The sequence below is a fragment of the Bos mutus genome, chromosome 10, assembly GCF_027580195.1.
Source record: "Bos mutus isolate GX-2022 chromosome 10, NWIPB_WYAK_1.1, whole genome shotgun sequence".
NCBI lineage: Eukaryota > Metazoa > Chordata > Mammalia > Artiodactyla > Bovidae > Bos > Bos mutus.
The window spans coordinates 23,588,557-23,612,634 of record NC_091626.1 but is presented as its reverse complement, the minus strand read 5'-3'; the positions used below and the strand labels follow the sequence as shown (position 1 = coordinate 23,612,634).

The window sequence follows — 24,078 nt, the reverse complement described above, 5'->3', positions numbered from 1 at the left end:
TCCTCTTCTAAAAGCTGCCTAGCGACGTCACTGCCCTGGAAACCCCCTGAGCCAATCAGGAGACGAGGCGCAAGCTGTGACTCCTCCTACTTCTCCGTAGGAATGGCCGCCCGCCCCTCCTCCAACCTCAGCCAACCCGCCAGGTTCCGGTGGAGACTGGGCCTGCCGTCTTACCTGCCGCATTTTTTACAAGGGAAAGTGTTCTCCTGATTCTGGGTCTTATTAAAAGTCTCTGTTTTTTTCTTCTTCTCTGAAAAAGGTAGTGCCCTTCGTGACTTTCCTGGCCCCTCCCTTGGCTTCTCTGAGGCCTGGCCACCCGCAGATCCAGGGGCGTTGGACTCGTGGCTTCGGAGGATGAGGATGTCATTGGCCTGGAGAGAGTCAAAAGAGGAGAGGTGAGAGATTTAGGGAAATGAGAATCCCAAATTCTGGAACATCAGCAAACAGCAGGCTTGTAAAGATCACGCACTCCTGCACAATGGCCCCCTAGCATGCTCTTGAATCTTTCCAATGACAAGGCACTCAGTGTCTTTTTGGAAGCCCAATACATCTTTGACCAGCTCCGTTTTTACAAATTGCTGGTACAGTAGTTTGGTGGGACAGCCCTAGCTCTATAAGATAGGACTTCCTGATGCATCTGACAGGGGTCTTGCTTAATTAATGACATGGCTTCACGTTTTCAGTATTTCGTCTGTGACATTATTCCATAAATGATCTTCAAATCTATGTAACATGTCAGGTCACTCAGAGGGTATAGAGGGGACAGAAGGCCCTGCCACCAGAGAACTCAGTCTGAAGGGACAGACACACAGGCAGCTAGCTCATGACAATAGGGGCCACCATGGGAAATGCCAAGCAGGTAACACAGAGCACAGGACACCTGGTGTAGACCTAGAGGTGCTGCTCAGGGTATGCGAACCATGGACCTTGGGATATGAGAGACCCAGATGGCCATTAGAAGTCACACGTGCATGCACTGGATCAAACCCCATAGAAAAGCATTCATAAAAGTTCAGCAGAACTCAGTGGAGTGTGTATATAAAGAACAGCTCTTAGAGGAGTGCTACCAAGGCTCAGAAGGGAGCAAACCACTGTGTCTACAGTTTGGGAGTGGGGTTTCCTGCAAGTGTGTAAGTATACAAGTTAAACTAACAAAGACTCTCATACTAGTTTGCCAGCAAAGCCTTCCCAGGGGTCTGTCTCTTGTGGGGCCCTCTCCCTGTCTTTTGTGGGGCCAGGAACAGCTCTGGCCAGTGTGTCTTGCTTCTGAGTCTGTGATGTTGTGGACAAAACACTGTACTAAAGTCATTTAGCATCTCTGAACCCAGTTTCCTCCATCTGCAAGGTGGGCGTCAACACTGTATGGGGTTATTATGAGGAATGAATGAGATGATGAACAGGAAAGCACTTTGCAGACATGAATGAGGCACCATTATTGTTATTCCCGTTGTCTCAGCTCCATTTCAGACACTTTTGTCAAGGACGCAGCTCTCTTAGGGGGAGCCCTGTTTGAACTATAAGTCAGGAGTGTTTCCCAACCCTCCCACACACCTTCTGGATTTTCACAAAGTCTCTTTCCTCTGTGTCTCAGATATAGAAGCAGGATAGTGTAAAATTAGTAGCAGATTCTGGAGTCAGGCTGCCTACTAGCTATCTTATCTTGGGCCTCAATCTCATCTGTAAAATGGGAATGATGACAGTACCTACTACCTGGGTTTATGAGGATTAAATGAGTTAACAGCGTAAAATATTTAGTGCACTTCTTGCCACGATGATGACAATCATCGTCATGTTCCTGTTCTGCCCTCCCTCCCACACCCCCAGGCCCAGCTCCAGCCATCCTCCTTGGTCCTGGACTCCCCCAGGGAAGGCCACACTTACCGACTCATTGGCCTGTAGTGTCTGTGTGGCTTTGACAGCCGCTGCCCGCCGGCTTCGCTCTCGCCCCTCTTCCTGCTCCCCCTTGTCCTGGGTCTCTGGCATCTCCTCCTCCCCCTCCTTTCTGGTCTCTTTTTCTTCCTTCTTGGGCTCTAGCCTCTCTTCATTTGGGGACTCTCTTCTGGGAGGAGGCACCCTTGGGAACTTCTGGGAAGTCTATGGGGGACGAGAACAGGGGAGTGAGCCCACAGTGCGGTCACACAGTCATATACACTAAGTCTGATCCAGCGAGGGGCTCACAAGCCCCGGCTAATCCTGCCTGCATTGCTTGGCCCAGCACAGCCTCCTGTGCTATGACCTTACACCCTTCCACAGCTAGTCTGCCTGTAAGAGGAGAGGCTTGAGGGCCTGGGAGCCCTCAGAATGAGACCAAGCACTTGAGGTGGGGCTGGGGCATGGAGGGAACCTGCCCGTCCCACCCCACAGGCCACCTGTCTTCTTGGGTATATCCAAGAGGGATTCTTGGGGTAGGGTGGCCTGGTGGGGCCAGGTGCCACTTTGAGCTCCATTCTAAACTATCTTTGTAATGTTTTCTGTCTCTCTACCCTCTTCCCATCTGCAAAAATGGGAACTAAATCACTCCCTGTCTTAAAGCAGCATGTCACTACGTGTGGACTTATGACCCCAAGATGATATTAGGTGGATGCATGGACACAGGATTAAATAACATTCTCTTTTTACAGAATTGAATAACATTCTCTTTTCAGTTCTCTTTCAACCCTGATTATGTCAAGGACAAAGCCTCAAATTGGCGTTAATGTGTCTTTTATACTTCTTTAGACTTAACAAGGAGAGGTTAGGCCTCATCTCAGAGGTTTGGCAGATGGTAATACCTGGCTAGAATTTCATAACATTGTTTGGTTTTCATATATATAAATATTTTTACCAGTACCTTCTGTGACAAAGAGCACTGGTTTTCTATTTATGGTTGTGATATAAAGCTTCCCTTTAGAGTTGATTTAAAGAAAAATAAGTACTAGCACAAATGGTGTGTGGACATGACAAAAGTATTAATGGTGACATGTGGTAGGATGCAGATAGAGCAGAATTCATACAAGTGACACAAGAATGATTAAAGTTGAGGGAACGGTGTCAGAGGTCTGCTAAGAGAGGACAAGAAACTGATGCTGGTATGAACAGTGGGAAATATCCCCAATGTTCTGCATCAACACAGTGTATCATTACAACGACACTGGCAGGTAGAAAGGGCAACCCAAAGGTCCAGGGCCAGTGCCTAGGACATCAACTCCCTGGGCTGTCAGGGGCACTGCCTTCCTCTCTCTCCCCACTCCAGGGAGTCCTGGAGAGCTTGGGCTCAGGCTCCCAGCTCAGCCTAAGCAGCTGAAGCTGGGAAGGGAGTCACCTTAATATCCACTTCAACCTCTTCCTGGGCCGACTTTTCATCACTCGTATCCACATCCCCAAAGGTTAGCGTCCCATTGCGGCCGATCTTCACCTGCTTCTTGTAGGTGTAGTAGAACTCCACGCACTGGGCCACGGTCTTGGTCTGGATCTGGTTTGAAGCCAAAACTGAGGTCAGAGTTCCTGGCTCAGCTCACCTGCCCGGTGGCACTGCAGCCTTTCTCATTCCTGCATGGCCCCCCTTAACTTTAGTGAACACTAAATCCAGTAAACCCAGGAAATACGAGCATGTCTCCAATGTCTGCTGCGCACAAACCACTGACCAAGTCAATTAACCAACACTTTACCATTTTTTTTCACATAAAGCTAAAAAAGGACAACATGGAGCCACTGGGGAGATTTGAATATGGATGACGTATTAGAGAGTAGTATTAGGTCAGTTTAAATTTCTTGGGTGTGATAATGGTACTTTGGTTTTGCAGGAGAATACGTTTCAGAAATATTTAGGTCAAATGTCATGCTGTAACTTTTAATGATCAGTTAAAACAGAGAACACATGTGTATGTGAGTTTATCTATGGACACAGAGAGCGAGTGTGGCGAATGTTAACAACTGGTAAATCTGACATATATGGCTGGTCATCATACTGTTCTTTGCATTTTTCTGTAAGCTTGAGATTTTTCAAAATGTAAAGTTAAAGGGGAAAAAGTCTGGGCACCATTCACATTCAAAGCCAGGCTAGGCCCAGTAACACGGCCTCTCTACATTAATCCAGGCTTAGGGTTTCATTCTTCTTCAAGGAGCAGTGAGAACAGAACCGTCAAACTCCCTGATGTCGGAGAGGAACTCGGGAGGAACTCGGGAGACTGACATGAAAGCCCTGGAAAACCTGCAGAGGAAGCAGGAGGTTAAGTCTTGTTCTAACTCTGCCACTGAATGGCTATGTGGCCTGAGGCAAGTCTCTTGGCAGGTAGTGAGTGGGGTGAGACCAAATGATCCTCCCAAGCTCTGCAACCCTAGCCCTCCCATTTCACAAATCCCTTCGGCCACTGGGTTTGGTTTCTGGACTACTTCCCTCACCCCCGCTGCCCAGAGCAGAGTGTTTTCTCTGAGTCTACCCTTTCTCCCCAGGCTTTCAGACAGCTCAGCCGGTTTCTGGGCTGCACTGGGAACTGGGGGGTTCTACCCACAGAGCCCAAGGGGTCAGTGAGGGCCCTCTGTGCATAAGCAGGGAAAAGGCATGACTCATCTCCCAGGAATAGGCAAGTCACAGATTCATTAATTAGATCCTGTTTACACTTTTACTACCACTTCCCTCTGATCATCTGTTTGCCTGCATAATGATCTGTTCTGTTCATTAAGGCATTAGGAGCGCCTCAGCCAGTTTTCCCAGGCATGCACTTCCCAGCAATACTGCCCAGGCAGGGAGCCCAGCAAATGACTGTCCTCACAACAGGGCCCTTGGAGGAGAACTCGTCAGCACTTGGTCCAGGCCCCAGGGCGTCCCTGGCACAACCTACAATCCCAGGAGGAAGAGCATACTCTGGGAAGCTGTCTTCCCTCAGCTGTCTCAGGCTTTGTGACATAGAGCTGGTGGGAAGGCGCAAGTCCTCTGATTAGCAGAACACTCTCACCAAGAACACAGGGCCGGGAGGACAAGAGAAATCTAGGAAAATTAGGCCTGGGTCTCCTCTACTCCGTCAGCTGAGTTCCTGGAAAGAAGCCCCAGGCCGCCCCAGCCTGACAGGAAGTGGGCAGAGGCCCCCCAGTCACTTGTAGCTCTGGTGCCCCTGCTCTCAGGGTGACCTCTCCTCCCACATACTAACTGCGGCCTTTGAAGTACTCCAGCGCCTCGGGATGGCTCTCCTCCGCCTGCAACCCTCCTCTTCTTCCTCTTTCCCCTTAGGCAAGTCACTATTTTAAGTTCAGTGCTACTGGGTCTGGTGCCCACTCAGGCCACTCTGGAGTGAGACTTCAGGGTGTGGCTACACTACCCTAAGATGAGGGAAGGGGCTTAGAACCAAGGGGGGAAAAAGGCCTGATCATATCCCTTCTTGTTTTGTTTAGAAAAATGTCTCTGAAGCTATTAAGTGGCATTGACCTAACTTTTTTAAGAGGGCTTGGGAAGTAATTGCAGGCTGCTCCTCCCCCAACAGATGGTGGTGGTGGTTTAGTCACTAAATCGTGTCCGACTCTGTGACCCCATGGACTGTAGCCTGCCAAGCTCCTCTGTCCATGGGGATTCTCCAGGCAAGAATACTGGAGTGGGTTGCCATTTCCTTCTCCAGGGGATCTTCCCACCCAGGGATCGAACCCTGGCCTCCTGCACTGCAGGCAGATTCTTTAGCAGAGGGAGCCCCCAAATCCTGCAGGGGGCTCCTGCCCTTCTCTTGCCCCTGAAACAGAGCCCCAGCTCACCAGTTTCTGCACCAGAAAGAAGTCCTTCTTGTAGATGGCAATGCCCTTGTTGAATAGCTTCCTCTCAGCCATCTTCCACTGGTCGGAGCCTGCAGGGCAAGGAGGGAGCCGCGGTAGGAGGGCGGGATAGGCCTGGGAGCACTGCGGGGGGCTGTTCTGAGCAGCTGGAAAGCGTGAGGTCGTCCACCCACCGTCTCTGCAGGCACTCAGAGCTGGCTGCCTGTCCTGCTTTTGCCACTTACTAGCCATGCTGCTTAGCCTCTGAGCCTCACTCTCCACACTTGTGAAAGTGTGAAATGGGATCTAATAATAGAAATCACCTAACAGCCAGTCTGTGGTGCAGACTGAGTAAAACCATGCATGCAGAAGCTTCTAGGTGCTCTGCCTGGCATAAATGGGATGCACTAGCAGACAGGGCTTGATACCAGTGGCTACTATTGGTTATGCCACTTGGTTAATGTCCTTCTAAAAGCACAGTGCCCAGTATAAGACATGGCAGTCCCCGGGCTCCTGCTCCTGATACCCACACCTCCTGGGCTTTTTTGCCCAAATGGGCTCCCACATGCTCGAGCCCTTCTCCCTTCCCCTGCAGGGCACAGAAGTCCCTTGAGAGCCACTCCGGCTCTGGGGTTCCCTCACACTGGATCTTGGCTTATCTGCCCCCCCACCTCTCCACCCCGGCTCCACCCTGGGTTGTGACTCAGCACTGAGCCCCACTGATGCTGGAGACCCCTGGAGGCCCCCGGCCCACCCCACCAACCCACCTGTGTAGTGATAAGTTGCCAGCGGGTGGTTATGGGGCCGCAGGGGCTTCTTCAGTAGCAGCTTATTCAGCGTTTCCTGAAAGGGAAGTGAGGAAAAGGTCAGGGCCCTGACAGGTTCTCAGTGTGAGTAGGGTGATTACTTAACTCTTAACTGCGAAGGGGCAAGAGGTCTGGCAGGAGGGCAAGGTCACTGGGGTTGGGCCACTCGGGGTGTCTCAAGAAAGAACACCTGGTCCCCAAGGGAGGCAGTCACAGATGGAGAAGGTCCTCAGTGGACAGCCCTGTCTGAGGGGTGGGGGACCCACTACCCAGAGACTGGAGCGGACCCTGCACAGGGAAGTCTCGAGTCCAGAACCAGGGCTCCCTTGGGCCGACCCCCTACCATCCCCACCTTGGTCAGACCCTCCCGCCTGCCTCCAATCAGCTCGCTGACAGGCCTGGCTCCTGGACCAGAGACACGGCTCCCTGCCAGCCTCCCCAAGGGGCCCTCCTCCACCGGGAGCAGGGTCTCACCAGGATGTCTCCCCTGGACTCGTGCAGACAGTGCAGGGCCAGCTCCTGGTTGGTGCCGGCTCCAGGGAAAATGCTGGAGCAGGCAGCTGTCAGCAGGTCTTCCACTGGGGGAGGGAGGAGAGAAAAGCACTTATAGAGCTGAGCAGAGCCGGATGGGATTGGGGCCTACCCCACCCATGGCCCAATCGTGCCTGCTCACCTTGCCTCTGCTTCTCCCGGCTGCTCTCCAGGACCTCCCATGGCTGCCACACCAAGTCAGCCTTGTGGGGGTCTGCAGCAGCCAGGGCACGGTCCCTCATCGAGGGGATTTCCGCTTGGAACCGGGAGCCCACATTGATCCGTCTGCAGGGGTAGAAAGGACAGGGAGTGAGGTCTCACTGTGTGGGGATGGGGAACCCGACTTTCTCCCTGGGGAATGGCGAAGGGGTCGGGGGTGGGGAGTGGCTGAGCACGGCAAGGCTTCAGCTGGGTATGAGAGAATCCAGCTTCTGTGAGGACAGCCTAGCAAGCAGCACCTGGTGCTGCCAGAAAGGCAAGGCCCAGAAGTTGCAAAGAGGAGAAGCTCCAGGTTTACAGCCAAGGAAAGAGCTGCTTGGACGGCCTTTCTGATTTTCTTCGGAGGCAAATTCAAACTGGGCTGGTCCCTTTGCCTTCCCTGTGACTTCCACACGGAAGCTGGGGTGGGAGGGGGCGGTCAGTGAAGACCCTCAGCACACAGAACCCTCCTCTTCCTTGCGGGCCTGCCTGCGTGCACTGGGCCCCAGCTGGCCACCCTCACCCCCTGGGCCAGAGGCTGGGCTGCACTTACGGCTCGATGCTCACTGGGGTGGCCTCCCCCATCACAGAGAGCACAGGCGGGGTGACTTCGGCGCTATCTATGGGACAAAAGGTAGGTTAGGAGACAGCACCCTCCTCCCTAGAACACGGCCACCCTCCCCAATCTGGGGTGGCTGCTCTATATGCACAGGAGCCACAGCGGTGACTCAGAGGTTCACGCTGGGCAATCAGGCACCCTGAGTCCTGGCTCTGCAGACTGCAACTGTGACAACTAGCTGTGACTTTTACCAAATACGTGGGTCCCTCCCTGTTCACACCTGCTACAAGGGGCTATTACTACCTATCTCCCTAAGATGATGTCAGGGTTCAATGAAATCATGCACAAAGCCCAGGCCTCAATCAATACTAGCTACTGTTATTACTACTACTACCAGTCACACTACTAGAGCTGCCCCGGGAGCTCCCACACGACAGCATCAAGTCCAACGTACAACTACGGTTGCTCTAGTACAAGAGGCAGACACTTCCGCTACAGGAGCGAGTTGGTGAAGGAGACCGCTGTTTCGTAATTATCGCTTCACTTCCTGGCCAGGTTCTCTGCCTCAGTTTCTCCGAGCTAATCTTATTGCCCTATGCGATCAAGACACTCCCCCTTGCCTTCACAAACAAAATCTGCTGACTCCTCTCTGCAACCTGAGAGGAAATCTCAACTCCTCAGCTCAAGCGTCTAAGGCAGTTCCCCTGCCAACTCTGCCTCCCACCACAGCCTTGCCTGGACCGTCCATCCCTCGTGGCCCCTCACGCTCCCTGCACGTTCCACCTCCCAGCCTTTGCACCTCTCCTTTCGTCAGCCCAGTGCGCCCTCCCCACCCGCTTCCTAGTTCAAGTTCAGCTCTAGCCCCACCCTCTCTTCAGTAAATGCTTTCCTCACCACCAGGGCTAGCAGCCTCTGCAGGCTCCCAAGCTTAAGGTCCGCTTCACTCACTGACCACTGATTCCCACCCTGCCTGGACGCTTGCTTCCCTGTCTCCCAGGCCTCCATGTCAACTCCCCAGTGACCCAGCACTCTCTCTGAACACACCACAGCGTCCTCCATGTTACTTGGTGCCCTCACAGGATCCGCTTCAGGCTTTACATTTAAGTGCAAGAAAAATACTCATGGATGGACAGGACCTCTTCTCTGTCGCCAAGCTGGTCTCTACAGTGACTTTCTCCTTGCACCACCGAGGCAGGGAGAGAAGCTTCCAAGCTTCCAGTTAAAAGTGGAAGAGCCAAAGGCGCATCAGCTCAGGGGTGAGTCATTTCTCACCCAGACACCAGGGGGCACTAGAGAGCCATGTCATGATGAGGTCAGGGTCAGAGGTTAATGCAGTGACTCACCCCTGTCCTATCTCTGGATAGGTTTACTTTTTCTTAATCCTCTCTATCACCCTGATAGGATTATCCCCTTTTTCCAGGGGAAATGTTGTGGAGTGGACAACATTTTTTTAGCTATTCACCACCTAGGCCAGCCAAAATGTCTGCTCTGGGCCAAAATGACTGTTGAAGAGACCCGGGAGACAGAATCTGCCACATAATATTAAGAACGAATGTGACACATCAGAGACGATGTGAAGTGCTTTACGTGTCTTAATGCATCTGAACCTCACCACAACCCTCTGAGGCAAGCTATCAGGCTAAACCATAGGAAACTGCTGTTTGTGATTCTAAAAATAGCTGAATACATATTGGCATTTCATCATTAACCAAATACTACAAACGTCCTCACTTAAATACAGAAGAAACTGAGACCCATGGAGTTCAAATGCCTTCCACAGGGGATGTAACAGTATATGGTGGAATTGGGGTTTAAGCCTACCCCTACGTGTACTTGTACCAGGACAACCTCCTTCTCTCTCTCAGCAGACAGACAGCAGAGCCCCTTTCCCCACAGCATTCCGGCTCAGTCCCCAGCAGCCCTAAGCCCAAGTCTTCCCTGTCCACCGCCCTCCTCCCCTCCACGCTGCCTTCCCCCGACGGCTGCCAGGGGTGGGGTTGGCGGGGTATCACTCACTAGACCGGAGCAGGGTGCGATGGGCACTCTTTGGCGTGATGGGAGGAGGGGCTGGGATGCTGCTGGTCGACATGATGGCATTGAAATAGAGTCCGGAGCCTTCCCGCACGGGGCTGAGGATGGGGGGTGGTGTGTAGGGGGGCAGCTCAAAGCTCCGCTCGGACGGGTGGTCGGCGAGGCGGACAGGGGAGCGCAGGTGGCTCTGGTAGGGGGTGATGTTGGAGTAGACGGGAGGGGCGATGAAAGTGCCCGCCTTAGTGGGGATGATCAGGGGCTCAGGTCTCGGCCGCTGCTTTGGTTTCCGCACTGAAGGCTCCCCCTCCAACTTAACGTTCATGTCCTCAGGCTGGAGAAGGAAACAGAACCAAGATGGCTCAGCGCCCCGCATCCTGGGAACACTGACGTCTTGACCACTGCTTGCCAGTCTCACCTCCGGAACTCAGTCTGCCTACCACACCTTTGTGGCCAAGGCAAGCCTGAGACAGGGTGCAGGGGTCAGCACATTGTCAAGGGCTAAATAGTAAATATTTTAGGCTTTGTGGGCCACATACACACATTCGTCGATGCACAGTCTTCAGTCTTCTCCTGACCCCACCCCTACCCCCGCTCTTTTTAAATAATCCTTTGAAAAGTGTAAAAACCAGTCTTAGGGCTGGATTTAGCACACAGGCCACAGTTGCCAACACCTGTTGTGAAGTATGCTACAGGGCAGGGAGCTACTGTGGTTTAGGGCCCAGGCACTGAGACTGGATCACTTGAACTGGGAGCTACTTCCTTTCCTTACCACTTAAAATTACTTAACTCTGTGCATTCTCGTTTTTAACATGGGGATAACAAATACCTACCCAATGGGGTAGCTAAGAGGACTAAATGAATCAATACATGGGATCATTGAGAACAGCACCTGGTACATAGTAGCTAATCAGTACTGGCTGCTATCACTACTTAAACCCCAAGCTCTACATTAGATGGAGGCCCGTATCATGTGCCAAGACCCAAGCTGGGCATGTGCCCACATAGTGAACAGGACAGCCATGTCCTTGAAGAACTTTGACTTTCATAGTCTTAGTCCTACGATCACAGGCTAGCCTACCTGTGCTGTCAAAAGTTAGCCCTCTTGGCTGACACTTCTGCCTGTTTGGTACCCCTCATGGGCCTCCACACAGAATAGAGGGCAGGGCTGTACAGGAATACAGGCCTCTCTTCCCTGCATCCCTACCCTCTCAAGAGAGAATGAAGTCCGACAGGAGTGAGCAAGCGACCTTGATCACTTCCCTGGGTGCACAGGTGAGACTGGCCACACCGACTGAGTGGGCCCAGGAACCACAGGCTTTCTGCCCCTTCCAGCAGAGGGCCCTGAGTCCCCATGAGGTCTTGGCCTTGTCTTTTAGCCATTTGCACCCTCTCTGCTGTTCCACAGACTAGGAAGAAATGACACTGTTCATTTCCCCCCTACTTAGGGATACAATATTGAGTACACAGAAAGAAAAAAAAAATGCAGTAGAGCCCAAAGCCCCCAAACTTGCTAGACAAGAAATCCAACATAAACTCAGTTAGCACTAATGTTTTGTGATTTTATAAGGAAAATGGATTTAAACTATTCTATTAATAAATTATCTGACTGCATTTTTCATATTGATTTTTTCAGTGTGATAATGATGTTATGGAAGGAAGGAAAGAAACAAAACAAAAGAATTCTTATGTATAATATGATGTACTTCAGATACAAAAACAAAGTATTTATGGTTAGAATAATGTGATGTTTGGGATTTGCTTCAAAAAAAAAAAAATCCAGTGGCAGGAAGAAGTGGAAGTACAAATGAAAGAAGATTGGTTGCATCTTGAAAAATGTAAAAGAGGGTGATGGGTAGATATTAGGATTCATTATACCACTCTAATTTTTGCACATGATCCAAAAGGTCCATAAAGAGAGACAGACAGACCTCCCCAAGAGCTTGGTATAGACAGAGTCCTCAGGCAGGATATAAGAGATCCAAATTCCAGGGCTAACTCTGCCACTACTTGGCTATATGATCTTAGGTAAGCTCCCGGCCTTTTGGGGACCTATTTCCTCATCTACGAAATGGGCATGTTGAACAGTGTAGTTGCTTAGGCTCTGTCCTGCCATCCTCAGGACAAGCTGCCCAGGCCTCCAGCCTCCACCACAAGCTTTCCCCTAACCAGAGAACAAGATTCCAAAGAGCAGAGACTATGCTGCTGATGAAAATCTTGGAGCTGTCTTTTGTGTTACAGACACTAGGCATGCAGGCCAACTCTCCAGCTGAGAATGACTAAAAAATCCAGATTCAATACAAAGCCACATTTCTGTGGGTATCAAGAGAGCGAAGGAGTTGGCAAAGAATTAAAGTGTCAAGGTCCAGGGGAAAGAGGAAAGCCAAAAAGGTAAGTCCAGCATTTGGAATTGTGTTTTCCTGAGATAGATGCTGTTATGGAAGAGACAACTGAGAGGCTGAAAAACTGAGCAGAGCTTTTAATAAATTCAAGGATCCATCAGAATAAAAACTGGAGTTTAGAGCTTGCCAAAGAAGGAGGACCTGGTAAACCTGTAGGCTTTCAGCTTGGGACTCCAAAGGGCAACATCCTTGGAATAAAAGTGAATCAGAAATAGACTAGTTCTCAAATGGAATAATGCCTAGCTTCAAATTATCTGATTACGTTAAAGCAATCCACGATTGCTTGTGCTCTTTGCTACCTGTCAGATGCAAAGACAGATCCTCTCCAGGAGAGGAGAACATCATCCAGAGTCTTTATTTATCTCAACAGCTTTTTATATATAATGTCTTACATTCAATTAAAAATAACCATATATACAAGAGAGCAAGAAGGGGTTTAAAAACAAGAAATAGCAGATAATAGACATAGATCCACAGGGATCTCATTAATGGAGCTATCAGATATAAACTTTAAGAAAACTATGCTTGGGAATTCCCTAGTGGTTCAGTGGCTAGGACTCAGCACTTTCACTGCTGGGGCCCAGGTCAATCTCTGGTCAAGGAACTAAGATCCCATAAGCCACGCAGTGCACTGCACCCCCCCCCCAAAAAAAAAAGAGAGGAGAAAAGAAACACATGCTTAAGTTATGCAATAGACTAAAAGGCATGGTTGAGAGTCTCATCAAAGAACTAGAAACTCTAAAAATGAACCAAATGAAAATTCAATAACTGAAAACTAAAAACAAGAGTGCAATGAATGGGCTTAACAACATATACATATCTAAAGAGAGAATGGGTGGACTGAAACATAGGTCAGACTAAGCAAAAAAAATAACAGAAAACTTGGACACTGAATGATAGACAAAATATGGGATACAGTGAAAAATTCTAACAAAATGTGTAACTGAAGTCCCATAGGAGAGGAGAGAGAAAATGGAGCAGAAGAAACATTCAAGAAGCACTCTAAACAGGATAAATACAAAGAGAATAATATTTAGGTATTACAGCAAAACTGCTGAAAACCAATGACCAAAAAAAAAAAATCTTAAAGCAACAGGGATAAAAAGATACTTTACATCCAAAGGAGCAACAATAGGGGTTAGAGTGACTTCTCAACACTGTGACTACAATAGAAGCCTGAAAACAACGGAATGACATCTCTAAAATGCCAAAAAACCCACCAAAAACCCACCAACACAGACTTCTCTACCCAGCAAAGTTACTTTTCAAAAATGAACATGAAATAAAAACATTTTCAGAAAATCAAAGACTAGTAAGATTTATTACTAACAGACTCACACTAAAGGAAATACTAAGGGATGTTCTTCAAACAGCATATAAATGATTTGAGATGGAAACTTGGAGATACAAAAAATAAAAAACAACAAAACAATCTACATATATGAAGAAATCTAAAATAAACATCGGAGAAGGCAATGGCAACCCACTCTAGTACTCTTGCCTGGAAAATCCCACGGATGGAGGGGCCTGGTGGGCTGCAGTCCATGGGATCACTAGGGGTCTGACATGACTGAGCGACTTCACTTTCACTTTTCACTTTCATGTCTTGGAGAAGGAAATGGCAACCCACTCCAGTGTTCTTGCCTGGAGAATCCCAGGGACAGGGGAGCCTGGTGGGCTGCCGTCTATGAGGTCGCACAGAGGGGGTGGGGTGTGGCTGGAGAAAGAAAATGTACCTAGCAGATTTAAACTGAAGTTTATCAGTAGTTACATTAAATGTAAACCATATCAATGCTCTAACAAAAAGGCAAGATTGTCAGAACAGATAATAACAAATCTTAATTGCATGCCACTTGAAAGATACACCTTAAATAGAATGATATGGAAAGGCCAACAGTAAAAAGAAAAAGTACAGATCCCATTCTCCCACCCACATTAACCAAAAGAAAGTGAAGTACCTGACACAGCGAACTTCAAAAGGCAAAAAAACTACTAAAGATAAAACATTTCATGGTAGTTTCTATGCCAGTTCTAAATGAGCATGCAACAAACACTGCATCAAAATGTATAAAGCAAGTACTGACAAAACTAAGAAACAGACAAAACCTCAATCTTCGGGGGAGGTTGCAACACACATATTTGCACTGACAGAACAAGTAAACATTTCTAGGTCCCAGCGCTCAGCACAGGGCCTGACCCATATAAGAGGCCCAATCAAAATTTGTTGATCTGAAATAAAAGACTCACACACCCTGGATTTTCCTAAACAGTCCACATTTCAAGTATAAAACTGTTTCTTTGTCCTCTCTAAGTGCCATTTGTCCAAAGGTTCCGTTTGGAAAATATAAATAATATCTCCACGGGGGCTTGAATCCCTCCTATACTGCCATGGTCTGCTTTTTCCCATATAATGTCACTATTAAGGCATCAGGAGCACTCAGGTACGGAGCTGTTTGCACGGGGCACCTCTCATACCTGAGCTGGGGCATCAGTCCCAGGGATACGGGTGGACCGCCGGCGGGTGACAATGACTGACGGCTTGTGTTCAGCAGGGTGCTGCTCGGGACCCTTTCCATCCTCATCAACACCTCCAGCTTGAGCTGCCTCAGTTGGGTCCACTGCCCGCACAGGCACAGACACTGGGATGATGAGGGGTACCATCCCGCTGTCCTCTCGTGCTCGCTTGGCTGAGGCAGGCTCAGAAAACTCCACCCCACACTTGGTAGTTGAAGCCAACACACTTTTTCTCTTCTCCTCAGAGCCACTGGCATCCTGGAGAAGGGGAGCGAGAGGAAATGAAAACGCAGATGGTTAGAAGGTAAGTCCTGATCTGCTGGTCTGGGACCCCTAGTCCCATTGGACTCAGGCTCAAACACCTAGGATGGTTCTCAATGGTCCATGGCAACGTGGCCTTTCCCTGACCACCTTTCCCCCATCATATTCCCAAATATTCTCCATAACCTCCCTTTTGCCAAGTTCTCCCATTTTGGCCTGAAGCAGGAGTCCCCAGATGGCCATCTCAGGCCACAAATGGCTCACAGACATGTTTTGTTTGGCCTAGACAGTGAGTGGCATGTGAAATAGCATCTGCATACTTAAAACATATCTCTGAAAAGAAAATAAGCAAGGAACCTCTGGCAAAGTACGGGTGGTTTTCATTATCTATTTCCCCACTGGCAGCTGGCTGAAGTCAATGCTACAGCCTCCTATACAAAAGTCGGGCTATACATATTTTGGGGATTGAGACCTCTTGTGAAGGAAGGGGCAAACAGTGGCTTTGGAGTCAGATACTAGCTTCTATCGTACCTTTATGACCCTGGGAAATCCCAGCTGGGCTTTAGGTTCTTTAGCAATAAAATGGGGTAAATGCCAGCATCCCAGCATCCCTCCCATAAGGTTTGATGAGAAACTACTGTGATCAGGGATAAGAAACTCCGAGTACAACACAGGTGCTCAAATTCTATTCATTCTTCTTCCCTGTTTAGACTGTCTTTTCTTTCAAATCAACCTTCTTGCAAGATAATTAACGTGCAACAAATTGCACCTGTTTTTAATTATAGTTTGATGCAGTTTGATAAGTATAACCCCCTGTGTAACCATGCCCACATTCTTGTCTTTTAGCATACTGGATCTGGAAATGGTTTCACCTCCCCCTACTCCCAACAATGCAAGACCCAAATGAAGAAGGCAACCAACCGCAAGGGGCACTGCATTGCCCTGCCTGCAAGCCTGCATGTGAATAAAACCCGTCTTCCCGTCAAGTATGGATACACCTACATATCCATAGAGACTCTTTGCATGCGGGAAGTTCAAAACTCTCCGAAATAGATGGGTTCTTTCATCTCCTTCAATGAAGGAAGAACACTGACCTTGTGGACCTGGAGTCCCTTGCTCTCCCCTGGCCCTAGACACGGCTCACCCTGCCCTCTGCTGGGTCTGCCCGCAGCCCCTGCGACTCACCTTTGTGTTCTGCAGCGAGGCCAGCTCCACTGCCTTCTGGGCCAGGGTCAGCAAATTGGCCTCCTGGGATGCCCGGCGCCGCCGTCGGGTGCTCTGGATCACCCCACCCCGTAGCACCTGCCCACAGTCCCCTGTGCCCACCGCCCGCATGCCCTCCTCACCACCCATGGCGGGAGTCTCCCGCTCCCGACCATTGGGTGCCAGTCTCTCCCCGTCAGACAGGAACTGCGACTCCCTCAGCTCCAGCGGGAACCCCAGAGCTTCAGGATGGGGCTGCCCCAGCGGGCCGGGTGGCGGCTGCTGCGGGACCCAGTGATGTAGGAACAGGTTGCTGGCGGGCTCCTGCCCGGGCTGGGTGCCGGCCCCATCCAGGGCGGTGGAAGGCAAGACGCCCTCCTTAGAGAGGCGGCGGGAACGGCGGGGGAAGGCGATCTGGGCCTGAGGTAGCACAGGCTGCGGGGCTGACTCCTGCAGGAGGGCCTTGCGCAGTTCCGGGTTCATGTCAGGGTTGGGGGGGAAATGGTAGGGTGCCATGCTGTGGTGGGCCAGGTGGGACTGCCCCAGTGGCCCGGCCGGCTGCAGGCCAAAGTCCTGGGGCTGCTGAGAGGGTGGTGGCTGCTGCATGGAGTAAAAGTTCTCCAAGAGCTGTATCTGGGGCAGGGCCGCCTGCTGCTGCTGCTGCTGCTGCTGCTTCTGGGGCGGGAAGGCCGTGACGGGGTTAGGGGGCGGCGGGCCCTGCCGGAAGACCTGCCGGTTCACCTGGTGGCCGAACGCCTGCCGGAAGGACTCCAGAGGCAGCGTCTGGTTTGGGGGCTTCTTGGCCATGTGGAAAGAGTTAAGGGGCGCCTGGGACCGCCCCACCTCCAGCTGCACCTTGGGCGGCACCATGGGCCGCACAGCGTTTCCGTAGCGGTCCAGTTGCGGCCCCCCCACCTTCTCTAGCTTCAGAGGCTCCGGGTGGTTGTAGTAGGTAGCGACCCCCATGCCAGGATGAGAGCTCCCCTTGGGTCCGCTGTAGAGGGGCAGGCTGTGGCGGTTCCACGTCGAGTTGGGTGGAGGCTGGCCTGGCTGCTGCTGCCAGCCGCTGTCGCTGACACCCCCGCCCCCTCCCCGCTCCGGGCCCCGCCCTGGAGCCATCACAGAGTTGGGCCACTTGACCGAGCCCACCTGCTGGGACAGCATGGTCCGCTCAGACCCGTACACCACAGAGTTGAGTAGGGCCAGGCTGTTGGAAGGGGGCAGTTCCACCGGCTGGGAGTGGGGAGCAGCCCCTGCTGAACCCTCGTGGGCAAAGTAAGGCTCCTCTTTCACTCTGGACTGTGGAGGGGCCGGGGGCTGCTGGGGGGCTTGCAGGGGCTGAGGCTGCTCCTTGGGAGCTGGTTCTTGGTCCCCAAAGAGGCAACGCTTCCGCTTGTTCTGAGCCTTGGGCTGGGCCTGGAGGTTCATGGTGTGGCCAACAGGGGCCCCGGCAGTGAGACCTACTTCACCAGTCGCCCATCCCCTGGGGGATGGTCCTGCTGGAAGCCCGGCCCTAATCCAGCAGCCAGAGCGGGGACCAGCGGAAATGCTGGATGATGCAGTCAGGCACAGGGAGAAAGAACAGCGGGCTCTTCCTTCCTTTCTGCGGAGAGGCTCTCGGGCTCCTCTACTCGTCCTGGGTCATGATGCTCCGCAGGGCCCTGGAGCCTGCAGACAGAAGAACAGCAACAATGTCAGCTGCAGCCTCCCAAGGATGCCCCCAGAGGTCTGTACGCGTGTGAGGGGAGGGCCTTGAGGGTCCTGCAGTTCCACTGCCTCCTGGGGACAAGCTCAAGGCCACAGACTGACCATGGTGAGGCAGCAGCTAGGGCCTTGGGGGAGCTACCAGGAGGCAGCAACATCTCCCAGGGTGCTCTGGGACTCTCGCCTAGTCCCACCACCTCGCCCTACTGGTTAGCGTTCAAGACGGCTCATTTGGTTGTGTAACTTCCAAACTTGGCACAAAGGCACCTGCCAAGGGGGCAAGCTGGGGCTGAGATCCAGCCCGAGCCCCTGCAGTCAAGTTGGGATCAGGGGTGACAAAGGCCATATGGGGTTCCCTTCTCCTCTGAAGCCAGGCCTCAACCCACTGGGCAGCCAAGCAGGTCCTCTCACATCTCGGTCCAGGCAGTGGCCTCCCCAACAGAGCCAGCGGGAGTTTTTTTCAGCCATTGCCTCCTCTGACACTCCATGCACATCTCAGACAGGAAATGGAGAAAACAGCAGCCGCTCCCAACTGTGCAGCTACAGGGTCGGGAGCCCCATCAGGCCCTTGCAGAGTTGAGGCCCAAAGGGTAGGCTGCCGTCCTCTGCATATAGGTGAGGCCCCAGAAGGGTGTGTGTGCAGTCCTAACCCCACCCCTGGGAGGAGCTGCTGGGTGGGACTGTGGCAGCCACAGTCTTCCCCAAAGGAGCACGGAACCTGTTTTGCAACCTGGGCTGGCAGGAGACAGGATGCAGCCCAGTAGCTGGTCAGTCCCCGCCCACCCTCTTCCACCGCCAAAGAGCTCCTGGCATCTTGAGCAAAGAACAGCATAGCTGTGATACTGAGGGGAGGCGGATTTCTAGAACACAAGTCCTGAAGGCTTCTCCCTGACAAGGCATGACCAACGTGCTCACAGTGTTCCTATGTTTGCTTTGTAACTTGATTTAAAATCAACAATAGCATCGAAACATGTATAATATCCTATATGAAATGAATCGCCAGCCCAGGTTCGATGCATGATACAGGATGCTTGGGGCTGGTGCACTGGGATGACCTAGAGGGATGGTATGGGGCGGGAGGTGAGAGGGGGATTCAGGATGGGGAACACATGTACACCCGTGGCAGACTCATGTTGATGTATGGCAAAACCAATACAATATTGTAAAGTAAAAAAATAAAAGCAACAACAAACAACCCAGGTCATTCTTTTTATCCTGCTACTGAAGAGAAGGCATCCAGACCAGTATTTCATAATTTAGGTATGTTTTTATTACTTGCATGCAAGTTATAACTTACACCTAGACTGTGCATGTATTTTTGAAGGCTTTTTCTTTCTTCGGAGAGGGTTGGTTTCTTTTTTGTTTTGTTTTGTTTGCCTCTCTGGGAAGTTGGTGAGGGTGAGAGCTACATGGCCCACCTCTTGCCCACGCTAAGATTTAGATCCAGAGTCACCCAAGTCTAGAAGAATCGGAAGGGGAGGGAGCTCGGGAAGCACCGCCCCCCCCCAGCCCCGCCCCCGCCATGATACATCTGCAGGTCCTGGCTGACCTCGGCATCAGAACCTAGACGCCCCAGGTCACCGTGAGCAGCCTGGGGAGTTCTCAGGAAACCAGCCGAGGGGCGCAGAGGCGGGCTGGCTGGGGTAGGGGCAGGCTCCGGTGTGAAGCCCTGGCTACACCCAGCGATGGCCCGGGCCGCGGGGAGGCGGCAGTGCTATCGCTCCTCTGCAGGCTTCCGCAGCTCCCTTCCCCTCCCAGAGCGGCTGTGACTCACTCCAGCCCCCCTGCTGCCTTTCACTTTCACCCAGCACCCAGAAGGGGAGGAACTTCCTCCTCCATTTCCTTCCCCAGCTCCCGGCCCTCCTGTGAGTGAGAGCGGCTCTCCAAGCGGCATCCCCTTTGTCTCGCCTGTGGAAGCTGGGGGAGGGCAAGAATCACCCAGGCGCCCCCTCATCCACCCCCTGCCACACCCCGGGAGGATTTGGGAGGCAGAGAGCACCGAGGCCACAGAAACCACCTTCTAAACAAATCCTTTTCCCTTGCTTTTAAACTGTCACGCCCTGACAGCCAAGCCAACACACGGAGCAAAGAGAGAGAGACCCAAAGTCAGCCCCCAGACCAAAAACAAGCCTGGGCGCCAGGGTGAAGCTGCAGGGTGGGACTGTCCCGGCCACAGGAGTTGGCTCTGCCTCTCCAATCAGAATGAAGCACTACAAGACAGAGGAAGGAAGGACGTGTGTGTGTGTGTGTGTGTGTGTGTGCGTGTGTGTGTGTCTAAGGGGGGGTACGAGGGGGAGTTAGCAGGTCCACGTACAAGACAGAGGAAGGAAGGACATGCTGTGTGTGTGCGCGCGCATGTGTGTGCGTGTAGGTGTGAGTGTGTGTAAGGAGGGGTACGAGGGGGAGTTGGCAGGTCCACGTACAAGACAGAGGAAGGAAGGACATGCTGTGTGTGTGCGCGCGCATGTGTGTGCGTGTAGGTGTGAGTGTGTGTAAGGAGGGGTACGAGGGGGAGTTGGCAGGTCCACGTACAAGACAGAGGAAGGAAGGACATGCTGTGTGTGTGCGCGCGCATGTGTGTGCGTGTAGGTGTGAGTGTGTGTAAGGGGGGGTACGAGGAGGAGTTGGCAGGTCCCCGTGCCTCCAGGGAGCAGGGAGCCTCCCCTCCCCTGACAGAGCAGACACACAACACCCCCCACCCCATCCCAGCCCTACGGCCTGGTGAGCCGCAGCACAGGCTTGGGGCCTGGAGGAAGGGAAAGCCCACGTGGCCCATGGGCCCGGGTGCACGTGCGAGTGTGTGCCTGATGGAGGTGCCCAAGCACCGCCGCTCAGTGCAGAGGGGTTGGAATTGGGGCTGGGGAGGTCAGGGTGGAGTCTGAGAAAGGGCATCCGAGGCAGGGCTGCTTCTGCCCCAGTCCCACGCTGGCTCAGCCGCAGCTGTTTGGTCAGGCCTGGTCTGCCGCCCACCCCTTACCCTGCCCATCAGGGAGGGCCTTGGCTCCTCACACCACCGCAGGTTTCCAAAGCTGCTGGGCCAGGGACTGGTTGAGAAAAAAAATCAAAGGGGCCAATCTGGGGAGGCTGAAGCTTCTGCAGAGGCCTCCCTGTCACCCCCCCCCACACACACACACACTGGAACGCTGCTAATAATGCTAAGAGCACAGATACCCAAGCCTGCGACCCTCAAAAGATTATTGTCTGGGGGGATGGGGAATAGAGTGGAAGCCTGGAGGTAGGAGGGGAAGACACACCAAGACAGGAAGGCAAGGAGAAGTAGCAGTGGCAGCAATAGTCAGTATTTATAATAAGAACGAGAGTGCACCGTGCCAGGCAGATCCTAAGTACTCTGCACATGTTTAATTCCCACAACAGCTTTATAAAGCAGCATGAAGCCAAAGCATGAAGCACTGTTATTTAAACTCTATTTTACAGGTGAGTTAGGCTCTGAAGGGCTAAATAACTTGCCAAAGGTCACATGGTAATGATCCTGCAGAGCCAGGGCTTGAACTCCAAGACCAAACTCTCATTCCTCATTCCTAAGACATACCACTGGGCTTCCCTCATAACAGTTGGTAAATCATCTGCCTGCAATGCAGGAGAGCTGGGTTCAATTCCTGGGTCGGGAAGATCCCCTGGAGAAGGAAGTGGCAACCCACTCCAATATTATTGCCTGGAGAATTCCATGGACAGAGAGGAGTCTGGCAGGCTACAGCCCGTGGGATGGCAAGAGTCGATCCCAAGAGTCACACGACTTAGTGACTAAACCACCACCACCAAGGCATGCTGCTAAGACACTGGGACCCTCTCTGCATACCACCCTCCCAGAGCACAGCAAGAATTGTCTGGATACGGATCTCCCTCCTCACTGGTGCTGGGAAGCCCCTTAACTGAACAGCTGCCGGGTAAATCTCTCCTATTTTGCCCTAGTACAGCTGAGGCCCTCAGACCTGTAGGCAGAGAAGGAAGAGGGGTGGAGGGGCCCACACCACAGAGGCGCCAGCAGCCGTGGGAGGTCCACTCACAGGGAGGACCTGAGACTGCGCTGGTCACTTCCACCTCAGTCTCAGAGTTGGACCCTCCAGCCCCTGCAAGCCCACCCCTGCCTCAGTTCTGGGGGCTGCTGGTGGGGCTTCCAGCTCTGAGCCCACTCATACCTCACAGCCTGCAGCTCTGCCCAGGCCCAAGCCACATCCTCCCTTTTCCTGTGCCCCAGCCCTCCTCCTCTGTCCCTCCGGTGGAAGTCAGCCTGGCCTTCCTCACAGTGAGGGAGAGGTAGGAAGCCATCCTTTCTGAAGGTTCCCAGCCGATGCAACCCTGAGGTTGCAGGGAACAGGGTATAAGGAGGAACTCCTGCAGGCAGCTCGCCCTTGGGACCAGCTGCAGGGCCTCTGACAAACGGATGCAGAAACACGGCAAAAGGAAACCCACAGACATCATGGGGCCCCAGACACTCACACCCACTCTATCAGTCTGTTTGACTGTCTGCCAAGGCTCTATGCACTCTTGCCTTCCTCCAGGAGCCTCGCTGCTGCAACCCGTCCCTGACCACACCACAGACAGCCCTGGGCAGAAGACACAGCCAGCATCTGATCTCAACAGCCAGGGACGTCTGGGGCTTTCAGGAGGACCTACAGTGAGAAACACTTTCTCTCTACAGAGGAAAGCAGTGTGCACGAAGAAAAGAAAACAGCGCTGAACCTACACGTGTTCTGCAGACACGTGACGGAAGGTGCCCAAAAGTCTCTTGGGTGTTCTGCGCTGGTGGTGACACCATGCCCTCCAAGGACGGCAACTCGAACACACACTGCTACCCACGTGCCATCAGCGGCCCAGCTGCATGTGGACATTGACTGGGAGAGGCCAGTGAGCCCTCAATGGCCATGGGGCTAGGCCATGGCCACTAAGGGGACAACCCTCAAGCTTGGGGAATTCGGTGCAGTCATCCGAGAGACGAGACTGCTATGAGTCAAGGTTATAGAGACTAGGAAAGGGGTGCCCAGCCCAGTCCCAGTGGCCTCGGGGCCTCAGCTCTGGCCTGGGGATGATGGAAGGATTCCTCCACCCCAGGATGCTAATGCTCCAAGTTCCTGCTCTTACCTCCGCCACCCCTGGCCCCACAAACTCAGCACCAGGAAGAAGGGGAGTCAGAGCTCATGCGTCTCCAGTGTGAGGCAAACAGACCTAAATACGGCACCCAACAAGGACCCAGATCCCTAGGCCAGCCATCTCCATATCTAGCTATCTTAGGACAAAGTCTAAACTCCCTACCCGGCCCACAAGTCCCTGCAGACTTGGGCTTCTGCCATTTGTGTCAACACTTCATGCTGGAGCCATCATTCAGAGCGGCTCCTGCTCCAAAACGCCATTCCCGCTTTGTTCCAGGTCTCTGACCAGGCGTTTCCCCTGCCCAGTACACCTTTCCACCCTTTTCATCTGACCAAATCCTGCTCATCCTGCAGATCCGATAGACACTGCTTCCTCTGGGAAGTCTTCACTCATCCCAAGTCGGAGCCAGGGACTATACTCTGAGCCCATAATACCTCCTAAATGCCATGGCTGGGCTCAGCCCACTGAATTCCAGATGCCTATTTCTTTGTTCCCCAGCAGACAACAAGCTCCAGGGGGCCAGAGTCAACAGATCATTGTACCTTGGTTCTCGGCTTGTACCTGCCTCTTAGGTTGCTCATTCAAGACTGCGCCCAAAGTGAGTCAGAGCCCTGCCTGGGCAGGGCCACTGTTCATGCCTGTGTGTCCACCCTGGGCTCCTGCCCAGCTCTGAGTTCCGGTCCCTCTCCCTGATGTACATCAGAGCTCCTGAGCACATCACCCTGCGATGAAGTGAAGTCCAGCCTTATAACTCCATCAGTGGCCCCAGACCCCATCCACTAAGCTGAACACAAATCCTTTTCCAACTGTGGGCCCCTAAGCTACTTGTCCCCTATCACTCACTGCCCCACATGCAGGTCAGGACGACTGAGAAAGTGCTAGCCCCCCACTGTTGTCCCCTGGCCCATTCTTTTTTCCTGCAAGGCTTCCCACTCCTGCCTAGACCAAGGCCAGGGACATGAGCCTGTGGATCCGTTTACCTCATGCCCTGACATGGCTGGGCAGAGCCAACATGTCTGGCTACAATGCCCAGGGCAGTGACGAGAGG

General features: G+C 52.5%; 1 protein-coding gene and 1 long non-coding RNA gene across 5 annotated transcripts in view; one reads left to right on the top strand and one right to left on the bottom strand.

Moving 5' to 3' along the window:
- Nucleotides 1–24,078, bottom strand: part of MIDEAS (mitotic deacetylase associated SANT domain protein) — a 72,978-nt gene that overhangs the window by 3,791 nt on the left and 45,109 nt on the right. For 3 of the 4 annotated variants that reach the window (XM_070377552.1, XM_070377553.1, XM_070377551.1), the window contains 11 exons: nucleotides 16,200–17,885; nucleotides 14,715–15,011; nucleotides 9,826–10,171; nucleotides 7,804–7,870; nucleotides 7,195–7,337; nucleotides 6,996–7,099; nucleotides 6,483–6,558; nucleotides 5,719–5,807; nucleotides 3,302–3,451; nucleotides 1,882–2,094; nucleotides 175–371 (listed from right to left, as the gene is read on the bottom strand). In XM_070377552.1, coding sequence (XP_070233653.1) covers nucleotides 175–371; nucleotides 1,882–2,094; nucleotides 3,302–3,451; nucleotides 5,719–5,807; nucleotides 6,483–6,558; nucleotides 6,996–7,099; nucleotides 7,195–7,337; nucleotides 7,804–7,870; nucleotides 9,826–10,171; nucleotides 14,715–15,011; nucleotides 16,200–17,645 — 3,128 coding nt within the window. In that variant the 5' untranslated portion in view covers nucleotides 17,646–17,885. The remainder of the gene's footprint in view (nucleotides 1–174; nucleotides 372–1,881; nucleotides 2,095–3,301; nucleotides 3,452–5,718; nucleotides 5,808–6,482; nucleotides 6,559–6,995; nucleotides 7,100–7,194; nucleotides 7,338–7,803; nucleotides 7,871–9,825; nucleotides 10,172–14,714; nucleotides 15,012–16,199; nucleotides 17,886–24,078) is intronic. The other variant, XM_070377554.1, reaches the window with a different exon arrangement.
- On the top strand, nucleotides 14,488–15,996 carry LOC138989383 (uncharacterized). Its single transcript, XR_011465599.1, has 3 exons — nucleotides 14,488–14,680; nucleotides 14,999–15,057; nucleotides 15,861–15,996. It is a non-coding gene; the product is annotated as an uncharacterized lncRNA (long non-coding RNA).